A 12,323-nucleotide genomic window follows, 5' to 3' on the forward strand; every position below is an offset into this window, starting at 1 on the left:
TGCTACCGCACCGAAAAATGGCGGACGCAATATAAGAAACGTCAAAATGGATTTTGTAGAGCTTATATTATATAATATAATATAGAGGTTTTGTATAGATTATCAAACTGTTTTAAAATGTGGGTGTATATATTATTAATTTATGAAGAAAGAAACTGAAAAAATGGGACTGGTACGCGCATGCAAAGCCAATAGGTATAGGTAAATCATTTTACAGTGACACCATGGGTACGGCAAATGCGGCTTGCAGTTGTAGTGGTATTGTTTGCTAGCATTGAAACAGGCATTGTCGCAAGCAATTCAATACACGCGCAAATTGCCTATGGTGCAACTGTAGAATGATTTACCTATACGCATCGATGAACTGTCAAGTCAAATGTGGCGGTTCGATGTATGCGTGCGCTACATACGACCGCGTCACTTGTGCGTGCATGTATGAGTGCACTCTCGGCCGGCCATGACTTGTCATGTGCGGGCTCTCATTTAAAAGCATTGCCAATGGGACCCCGACCGGTTCGAATCGGTGTAAAATTTTGTGTCTGAACACAGATTTTCAATTCGGCCGTTCGCTCGATCGTCCATGCGCGGGGTTGCATTGCAATACGATGGTTACAACTCCTCGATTGTTGACCGTACGATAGGAAATCGTTCATGCGCGGTAGGCCTAAGTTCTTTCTAATGTCGGGAATATTGCGGTTTAAAAAATTACTCCGCGAGACGTCAGAGTTTCATCAAACGTGCGACCCTCCGCTTAGTTGCACGACGTTGATTACGCGACAGAATTTTTGTAAAAATAATATCAACACCCCATCATCATCAGTCTGAATTTATCCACCGCTGGATGGAGGCCTCTTCAAGCTTCTTCCACTTATTTCGATCCCGTGCGATTTGATCGATCCAGCGACCTCTAGATCTACCATGCGGACGTTTTGTACCTCTTGGATACTACTGGACGACTAAATTTGTCCAACGATTGTCTCTTCTTCGAGCTATGTGTCCAGGCCATCTCCATTTGAGGCTTTTAATGAACTTAATCACATCACAAACCCTTCTCTGCTTCCTTATCCACTCATTCCTCTTTGTGTCCTTTCCCGTTATGCCCAGCATGCACCTCTCCATACCACGTTGTGCTACTCTAAGTTTCTGGATCTCACTTTTACTTAGGGTCCATGTTTCACACGCATATGTGATTACGGAAAGCACACACTGATTGAACACTTTGCGCTTTAGACACAGTGGAAGGTCACTTTTTAAGACATTTTTAAGGCGACCAAAAGCACTCCAGCCTAGCTTTACTCTGAAAACAATTTCATCAAATATACATCTATCTATAGACACTTGTTGTCCCAGATAGATTTACTTTTTCACCTGTTCGAGCTGAGTGCTATTGATGAGGATCTCTTTTTGGCCCGCAAAGCAGTTGAACATGACTTTCGTCTTTGTTACATTTATTTTCAAGCCCCCTACAGTCTGTTAATTAATAATCGCGTGCAGGAAAATAACAGAAACGCTCATTATTGCTTTTAGAATCAAGGGTCTACTACATTTTTTTTGTATTACACTACCGATGTTAAGTAATTATTTCCTTACCAATTCGCTATTTTAAATTATTTTATAGGAATTTTTCTACCCCAATTCGTGATTAAATTTAAGCTTTGATAAAAAATATTCTGAGGGGTGCAGAATTTAATGTTTCACCACTGACATGATATCGCGTATTCTGCTATTCTTCCTTGAATCACTCATGATACCTTGGCGACACCAGTCTAGAGCAGGGGTTGTCAGCCTTCTTTATCAACAAAAATGTGATATAATAAACCTAAAAATTATGTGCACAAAGTTAAGGATAGTATCCATACAGCCCCAAGTAAAAGAGTTTCAATTCTGTTTAATCCTTTTCATCATAAGGCTGTATTTCAACCGATGCAAGACCCAAACGATAGACCCAATACCCAGCCTATTTCGAATTTAATTTCGATATACGAATATTAAACCCACAGAACAGATTAATAAATATAAATGTAAAAGCCATCGCCATGGACCAAAGTTCTGAAGCAGGGTAGTTTATGGCTTTACCGGCAAAAAACCCATGTAAAAAAAAACGGCGTCGACTATTCCCGAAGATTGAAAGCACGTTACATTAAGGGGGGACATGCTCGTCGTAGGTCAAAATTGAGTTTTTATTGTATTTTCAAACCATGATCCTGGACACTCCTTAAACGTTGTAGATAATCTATTTATATAATTTTGAAGCCTTATTATCTTTTATATTTATTTTAAACATTTCATGACTGCATAAAGTATTTTTGTTACATAAAATAGTATTCTTTTAAACCTCTCGCTCTAATGTTTTAGAATATAGTCATATTTCGCTACATGAATGTGCAGTGGTGTTAAGATTTTTTAAATTTATTAATTTTTAAACGCATTTATAAAACCATTAGTATAATTGAGTCGCTTAGAATCATAACTCACATATTCCAAAAATCATGTTTTGAGATAATCGCTAAAAACCAACAGAGCACTATTTTTTGTAATTAGAAGAACAGTATTGAACTCCCTAGAATATTTATAAGTGAGAGAGTCGAATAACTTTTTTTTTTTTTTTTAAATACATATACCTAATACTCCTAACGTTGCAGACATACAGCATACTATGAGAAATAGAGCTCCCCGATTGGTTAGGAAGGCGTTGGTGACAAAACTCTATTCTTTGAAATATACGACATATTACACCAACAATGAACTTTGTCAACGATTTTCACATGGTTTAAATTGACTTTTAATACTCAACTATTTTTCGGTATATAGATTAATTCATTTAGAATCACTTGGCATATTTAACTAAAAAACGACAAAATTGCAATATGTGAGTTATGATTCTAAGCGACTCAATTTATGATGAGATAATTTTTGTAAAATATTCACGATAAATAATTACATTGATAATCTTTGTGATCCCAAATTTGACAAGAATTAGGCATTTTATTATTCAAAAAATGGGCAAGATTAACACATTTGAAGATAATTCTAAAGATACTTATTATAAGCTATGTCTTTGACCATTCAAGTGTGATAAACATCTTATGAATAATGATTGCTTTATAATAATAATTATTGACCTAAGAATAAGGTAGTGTTTTTTTGAAATACGCCATTTCTTTTGTCATTCCCAGTGGTTAAGCTACAACATACGGCCGTAGCCATAAATTGACAAACTATAATTAAAGTAGGGAGTAAAATTATGTTAACGCGTGTGTTTATGTGTCATTTAATGTGTCAAACTAAAATGCATATGATTATTAACTATTGAACACAGCATATTCTTTAACACGTTTTAAGTTTATCCCATATTTTTCCACACTCGAGATATTTAGTCTGTTATACCACACCCAGTAGGTTACGCCAGTTTCCATTCGTTTTGTGTTTCCTGATTACGTAAAACATTTCATCGTGGCACAGTTCACCGTGAGCTTTCCTATAGGAAAGAGATAACCGTATACTATACGGCCTCTAATTGTATTAAATTCAATATGAACATTAATTCAATTTTTATAGCTGATTTTGGCAAAATTCATGAATTCAAGAATGAAAACCTAACCTAACCTAACCTAACAAATAATCCAGTATATCGGTTATTTTCAAAATTTGTTTGCTGCTGGCTTCCTGTAAAGTGTAAACCGACAAGAACCGTGTTTTATATAGACATGAATTTTGTGTCAGTACTATACGACCCAAAGAGGTTGGACCAGTGATATCCCGTGGGGGTGGGCAGATTGACCGTCGCTTTGGGGCGGCAGTTATTCGAAGGGCAGCAAATCGAGGAAAATCATTCGGTATATATAGAAATAGTTACCTAAACTTAGTAAATTCAGGTCACTGGTTGGAAACAAAATGTATTAATTGTCATAAAGGGTTTAACCGGACTGTAAATTTTTGTCGAGTTCGCGATGGCTAGTTTACCTCCGTTGCCCTTCGACGTCGATGGTGACCAGAAACGACACGTGCACTAATGATAAAAAGAATACTGTATAAAAAAAATGGGGCGGCATTTCGTCTAGGACCGTCATTTGGTTGGACTGTCTTTAATATACGGCCATATATTTCCGATACAATATTTCAAGGTGAAGTGTGATACGGTGAACTGCATAATTACATGCAAGTTTCCGGACATGACCCAACTTGACACGTGCGTTAATCGTAATATTGATCAAAGAATCTTCAGTAAATTTCGTTTTATAGTCTGCCATTCTGGAGCTTTAAAATATCGGACAAAGTTGTGTTTTGTACTATAGATTGTGATTATTAATATTTAATTGAGGTTTTATTTCTTATTTTCAGAGACTGCCGAGTGGTGAGAGACCCACAGACCTTGAAATCGAAAGGTTATGGATTCGTTTCCTTCCTCAAAAAAACCGTAAGTACAACTGGCTCATTTCAATTTCAATTTTTGTTAAACATATTGTGGATATTGCAAATTATAAGTTTAAGACGTTCACAACATGACACGAAACATTATTATAAAGAAGAAAATTAATAAAAACGATAAAAATGAAAATATAAAAAGAAAACATAATTATAATATAAACATACAAAAGCAGTGAAAATACAATTAGGTATACATCTATAGAAGTTCAATGAAGTACCAAGTTTGCTAAGGAGCCCCTATTTTAAGAATGTATTAAATAGCGTCCACCTAAACTCATCCTCAGGCAAGTGGAATATATCGACACGCGAAGCAATTTGGTTGAACATAGTTATCGCCCTCCCAATTGGCATTATTTGTTCTGCACCTTGGGAAAATAAACAACTGATGCTCTCTATTTCTATGATAGTTATCAAGGACACACAGGTCAACACTGCCTAGAATGGATGCTCATATAAGTGATTCACAACCATAATGAACCAAGTCCATTCCGGTTATTTTTGAGTAAGTTAGGTTCCAACATAATATTTGAGTATTTCTAATTCTGTATTACAATAATTCTAAAGTGTCATTTTGGGTACATTTAAGTTTAGTTAAGGTACACTTAGAGAATAGGAAATACTCAAATATTATGTTTGAGCCTAGCTTACTCAAAAATAACCCAAATGGACTTGTGACATGACCCGGCTCACGGCTAGCTCAATAATGCTACCGGGCCGTCACTGAGGAGACTAGTGATGAACTAGGAGAGGTGGATCTCCTTTGTAGTATCACAACTTTTGAATTCCCGAATAAAACTCTCAGCTGGTGTGGTGCCGAATTTATTCAGGTACTAGAGTTCACGGTCACACAATAAGGTTAACTGTCATTGTTCCCGTAATTAAATCTCATTAAAGTATCAGCAAACTATTTATTTGTTCACTATAGGATCTCTGTGAAATCTTTCACAAATTCCCAAAAGGTCACACCTAATTCAGAGAATGTATACGCAGATATTCTTTGGATATTTTTAATTCATGAAATATTTTCCCATAAGAAAGAAAATATAAATTATTCTTTGGTCACACAGTATTAGGTTTATAAAAGAATAGAATTATTTTATTGTTGTTTATAAAGTTTATTTATGTTCACAGTGTATTTACAAATATTTATTTGTGTTTACAGACTTGTTTACAAAAGGTTTGCATAATGTTTACAAATTTATTTACTAAAATTTGTTTTTATGTTTATGAATTTGTTTACTAAAATTTATTTTATGATTATGTTTACTTAATAAAGTTTCAAAAATTTATTTTATAATCCCGAAAAGATTTGTAAAATTTATTATTACAGACTGAGTTTATTAATTTGTTTTTATAAAACAAATCCGATCGCGTAATTTATCCCGATTACGTCACCTCGTATGATGAGTAATGAAAAATAAAATTACTCCGCGAACGCGTCACTATCGACAGATACGTGGTATTCGTGCTACGTTTTAGCGGCCGACGTCACTACCGACAGATACGTGTTATTCGCGCTACGTTTTGCCCGTCGAAGGGGACTTACTGGTACGTAGGAATCGCGAATGTACTGAGAACCATGTCTCACAAGCTTGCAGTGAGGACTGCTGCTTGCTGAAGATCGCTGGTGAAGAGTGTAGAAACTAATGATTTCACGGGAAAAGTGGTCGCCTTTTATACCCTTCGGATAGAGGTTTAACAGGAAACAGTCCGTAAGGGATAGCAGATCTATATCTTTCTCTCATGGGATGAATTTACGTATATCTCCCGTTCCTGGCAACTTTCTAATAGAGATATCTTCTAATTTAGTCGGGTTAAATTTACTCTACTTTATTTTCGCAAAATTAAGACTTAATAGGGGTGTTTCAAGCACCCTCTAGAACATGTCCCTTAAATGCGCAGTTAGGATGACGTAAGCAAAATAGTTGATTTTATATGATTTTTCGTGTTCAAACGAAGGGGAAAGTTTCTAGCTTTCCATCGAGGTATCGGAATAAGTATTCGGGTACTAAATAAGGGAATGGCAGTCTTTAAATTTAAAATGTCAAAATGAAAGGTTGACACCCACGTACTAGTCCTTTCCACCACTCTCGGCCTTTTTAGGCCAATAGAATTTTACTAAGTTTTAATAAAACTGTTTGGAGCCGCAGAAACTTTCTCATTCGATATTTACTTTTCGGACGAATATTATTACGAGAAAATACTATAATATTATACTTAACATTTCAACTTAAATATATAAATGCTTAATCCTAACAAGATGTTATACACGAACAGTTACTAACTTATTTAATCTTGCATAGTGACTTTTATATAGTAATATGGATGTAACCTTGAATCTATTTTTACCTCGCGAGCCAGCACAGCTGGGCCGTAAATTCTAGTCGGACAGAATTCAGTTAAAGTTCAAGGTCACACGTAAATTTGTATTTTTAGTTGCAGTATTTAATTCTTTTATTTACCCAAGATGCGATTAAGATTTATTATTATTTATGGGTAGAAACCCATCTATGCCAGAATCTTAAGTTTTTCCAATTGTTACTTTTACAATATTCGTTATAGTCAGTAAGTTATAGCATTAACAAAATCTATAATTATAATTACGCGTCTATAAATATAGGTACGCGTTTACAGTATTTTTATAACGGTAGTTAGCTTCTATCTTGTATTGATAAAATTAGTATTAAAATTCTTTATTCACAATTATACAGTATATAAATTTATAAATATTCAATTTTCTTTTTCAATTTTCATACATTTCCATTATTGCTATAAAAGTTATTGAAGCATGTACTTGCTAAATTTTACGTAAACAATCTCTTCCATAACTTATTTTCTAAGTTTAATGGAGATTTCCCGGAAATTTATATTAAAAAATACATCGCGCTGATATTTCACGACGTGACATTTCGAGGTCTGTGGTCACAGCGTTCCAATTACACTGGAGCACTCTTGATTTTCGGAGGCGAAAATTTTTTACGTAAAATTTTATTACATTTACAAAGAAAAGGTTAACAACATACATTTTACTTCCTAATACTAAACGATTACGCTAGTGGTTACCTGTTCATGGTCTTTTTGACCATTTCATTCTTGATTCTTCCATAGTTTAGAACCATGGGACTTATATATCCTGTCTGAACCGTGTCGTGAGGTTGTCGCAAGGCTATTGAGAAGTAGAATTGACTACAAGGCTAGATTTGTATAGTTATGTCGTTAAACCATACTCTGCCACAAACACTAACTGAAGGTCGGCGTTTTTGTTCGTGTCACTTGGTTCACTATGGTTGTGAAACACTTATACCAGTAGAAGATATCTAATGATTTAATTTTTTAAGTGTAGTAAACCAATGTTTTCATTATGTGCGGCGACTAATAAAATAATTGTGATCGTAGGATTGCTGGTAGAGTAAAGCTAGTGTGGAGTGCTTTTGGCCGCCTGAATAATGTCTTCAAAAGTGACCTTCCACTGTGCCTAAAGCGCAAAGTGTTCAACCAGCGTGTGCTTCCCGTAATCACATATGCGTGTAAAACATGGACCCTAAGTAAAAGAAAGATCCAAAAACTTAGAGTAGCACAACGTGGTATGGAGAGGTGTATTCTGGGCATAACGCGAAAGGACAAAAAGAGGAATGAGTGGATACGGAAGCAGACAAGGGTTTGCGATGTAATAAAGTTCATTAAAAGCCTCAAATGGAGATGGGGTGGACACATAGCCCGAAGAAGAGATAATCGTTGGACAAATTTAGTCATCCAGTGGTATCCTAGAGGTACAAAACGTCCGCGAGGTAGACCTAGAGGCCGCTGGATCGATGAAATGATTAAGTTCTGCGGAAGTGTGTGGCAGCGCAACGCACAGGACCTAGAGAAGTGGAAGCAGCTTGGAGAGGCCTTCATCCAGCAGTGGATAGATTCAGGCTGATGGTGATGATGAATTGTCTTCGAAGAATATTTCGGACACCGGTTTTAACAGCTCAAATTTTATTATACATAATAATATTTTAATATATAATAGTTATGTAAACTTAGTCACACGACAGAATAGCTGTTCTATATAGATTCGTGACAGAGAGGCATTTAAAAAAAAAACTCCACCTGACCGGCGCGCCTTAAAACATGTATCACCTATATTATGCATATTACTAAACATGTGCTACTTTATATTATATTATAATATGACATAATATATATAATATATCAGTGGCGAAGGGTGGAGGTAGGTTAAGATCTGCCATAAATAGTGCACACTGAACTTTGTCAGCCATACGTATTTATTTTCATTCAAATAAGACTACAATAATTTACAGATGGTGTTAATTATTTTTTAAATTCAAATAGACACTGCGAGAGCCAAGCCATAATAGATAATAGTCAAAACATACTCGTCTATCCATAAAATATCGAAAATAATGCAATTAAATCATACATAACTCTAGATATTTAATAGATAGAATAATGTGTTTTATCTCTTATAGTTTGATTTAGTCAGGGCTTAATGAATTAAAAAAAAATGAACCAACAATTCATAATATTATGTGTAATAAGTATTTTTAATCTTAAGTAAAAGTAGATGGAAGCACACATAGTGAACTATTGATAGACACTATATTAAAAACTTATTAAACAACGTCCACCTAAATTCACTCTCACGTAAGTGGAATATATCAATATTCGAAGCGATTTCATTAAACATGGTTATTGCTCTCCCAATTGGTATCATAATGGCAAGTTAGTTCTGCACCTTGGGAGAACAAACAACGGATGCCCTCGATTCCTAAGGTAATTATCAGAGACACAGAGGCCAACACCACCAAGAATGGCAGAGTTCACATTTACGCCGCGTATAAGTCTGAAAAAATATGTAGCTAAATAAAGATCCCTTCTAAATTTTAAGTTACAGTATGTAAGCATACCTAAGAGAAAATCAGTCGGATAGAGCCACGGATAATATCCATACAGCCGAAAGTAAAGGAGTCTCAAAAATTTCTTTTGGACTCTCTCCACCATAAGGCCGTACTTCAACTGATGCGGGGCCCAAACGATAGACCCACTCTCAAGTCTGCTTCTAACTAAGGAGTTTCTAACTGGCATACAGTTGTATCCAAAGGACACTAAACGCCCACAGGAACGCCCTAATGGATAAACTCATAAAATTTGATAGACGTACATGGCAGCGAAGAACCAGGGACCGAGAAGAGTGGAGGGAACTAGGGGAGACCTACATCCAGCAGTGGATTGATTCTAGCTGACGATAATATAATATATATATTCTACTTATATACTTATATACCTACTTATATAAAAAATACGTGTTTCACGTATAAGTGACAAGGAAAAAATATTTTTCCACATTAAATTTTATATTTAGGTATCTGCTTTGACACTGCAATATGGGTGATGCATGACATATATATATTATATATAAATATTATGTATTATAGGGGTGGAGGTAGGCTGTTAAGATTCTACATAAATAGTGTACACTAAACTTCCTTATTTGTTTTTTTTGAACTAAGGATACAATATACAGATAATGGTTAGTTTTTAAGATTCTATTTAATCCTGCCTAAACCAAACCATTATTGTTTAGGTATGCTATAGGTGATCCGACAAAATAGTGCACACTTTTTTGTTTTCGTTGAATTAAAAATACATATTATTACAGATAGTGATGGTTAGTTTTTTTTTGAACCCACGGTGGCCGCACGGCTTAAGCATTGGAGTCTGGCAAGTGCACATATTGTTTTTAAATTAAAATACAGGGTATGGACCTAATAGGTTGAGCAAGTGGCTGACATCGATTTCTCGTAAAAAACAAAATCTGTTAATACAAACCTCTACTCTGTGGAGGCCCATATGATCCTATAGGATCGGACATGGTCGAAAGAAGTTACTGTATTGAGTGCGTTGTCAATTAATAATGTAATTGATCTTAAGGCTATACTTCAGCTGAGGCATGGTCCAAAAAGATCGTGACTACGCGACGCGCAGATTTTACAAACGACGCATGACGAACAAAACATAATTTGTCATAATAATTCAATATGCGTCCATTTAATGTTATGTTTATTGTTATTTAAGTAATAATAATAATATATTCATTGACATGTTTTGTTTTTCGAGTAAATACGTAACGTTTTTTAGTCATCTTTACACGATTTAAGAATTAATTCCTCCAACGCCATCACAAAACAAATTGACGTGCTCACAGGTCGACTGTCGCTCTCCGATTGGCAACGCGTGCGAAATTACGTCCCACCTGGGAATCCCACTGTTAAAAATTATTTTCCGTTTCACTGAAGTATGCTCTTAATGAACTATAGGTTTTTTTTTGCTTGAATTGCATATTTACATTAAGTTTCCGTCTCTATAAATAGTTAGAATACGGGTTTTCAATATCTAAGAATTTTGATACTGCCATACCTTAGTTAAAAGAATCATGTCTGCGAATAAATGTTACTTTGGCCTGTTAAGACATTTTAAGTCCCGCATACTATCTCGCCGAACTAAAAGCACTCTTTACAAGACACTTCTTGTAAAGCCAGTGCTCACCTACGCATCGGAAACCTGGACATTAACTCTGCAAAATGAACGAGCCCTGAACATCTTTGAAAGAAAAATTCTCCGCCGTATATATGGACCGACCAGGGAAGGCACCAATTGGAGAAGAAGATATAATGCTGAGCTCTACGGGATGTACGAAGATTGCAGCGCAGTTCAATCAACTAAGATTGGGCGACTGCAATGGCTAGGTCATGTGCACCGTATGAATGATAATGAACCGGCAAAGAGAGTAATGCCCAGCAATCCAATAGGACGTAGAAGAAGAGGGAGGCCAAAGATTCGCTGGTTGGATGGAGCTGCCAGTGACTGCCGTATTCTGGGGGTACCGAATTGGAAAGTGGCCACACTGGATAGGGACAGGTGGAGGGAGCTGTTGGAGGAGGCCAGGACCCACACCAGGTTGTCGCGCCCCTGACGATGATGATACCTTAGTTAAAAATAAATATTACTATTATCTATAAATATGTAACCCGTTTTAATTATTAGAATTTATTTTGCGTGTAATGAAACCGTTTCTAAACTCCCTATATAAACATTACACAACCACTAATACGTGTTGTATAATAGATGATTGTGTGGGTAACACAGGGTATTCACGCATGAACATTACACACGTGAGTGACCCTTAATATTAATTAATTTATGTTTCATTATTGCATACGGGGTGACTAAGAAAAAACAGGTGTTTTAATCAGTTAATTTCAAGTTCTTTAGAGAGTTGTTCGCTTTCTATTTAGAAAAGGTATTGTTGCATGGTTGAAAATCATAACCACCCTGCAATACAATTATCTTCTGAGGAGCCATAATTCTCCACCAGTGGCGAAGGGTGGAGATAATCTGTCAAGATTCGACATGGATAGTGCAGATTAAACTTTGTCAGTCTTTGGTATTGGTTTGTATAGTTAAATGAAAACAAATACGTATGACTGATTAAGTTTATTGTGAACTATTAATTTATGTCGGATCTTAACAGCCTACCTCCACCCTTCTTGATCCGAAGCTTTTCTGAGGGTAGAGTAAAGTCTGCCCCAATTAAGCTTCCACCAACGATTATAATATTTATTAATTATAATCATTTAGTTTTGTTAGTTTACCGTTCTCCTTTCTCCCATGGTCATTTTTATTAGAAAGTTTCTATTAACTCAGTTAAAGCACGTTTCGTGCGTGTATTGGGTATCTGCTTCTGCAGGCTTATTCTAACATTAACTTAACATCAAAAAATAGTTAATTATGATAAATATTATCACATTTATCACTTTACGTATTCTGGTGGTTTTATGTAAAAAAGTTAACAGTCTGAACTGTCAAAAGGTGATATATTTTAACAGCCC

The 12,323-nt window shown here is 35.5% G+C and overlaps 1 protein-coding gene across 1 annotated transcript in view; it reads left to right on the top strand.

Moving 5' to 3' along the window:
- Positions 1-12,323, top strand: part of LOC147077100 (uncharacterized) — a 335,612-nt gene that overhangs the window by 256,870 nt on the left and 66,419 nt on the right. The window contains exon 6 of the mRNA XM_085940721.1: positions 4,342-4,417. Within this exon, the coding sequence (XP_085796847.1) occupies positions 4,342-4,417 (76 nt within the window). The remainder of the gene's footprint in view (positions 1-4,341; positions 4,418-12,323) is intronic.

The sequence above is a fragment of the Rhyacophila brunnea genome, unplaced genomic scaffold (genome assembly GCF_057557595.1).
Source record: "Rhyacophila brunnea isolate RB1 unplaced genomic scaffold, BYU_Rbru_1.0 scaffold_13, whole genome shotgun sequence".
Classification (NCBI taxonomy): domain Eukaryota; kingdom Metazoa; phylum Arthropoda; class Insecta; order Trichoptera; family Rhyacophilidae; genus Rhyacophila; species Rhyacophila brunnea.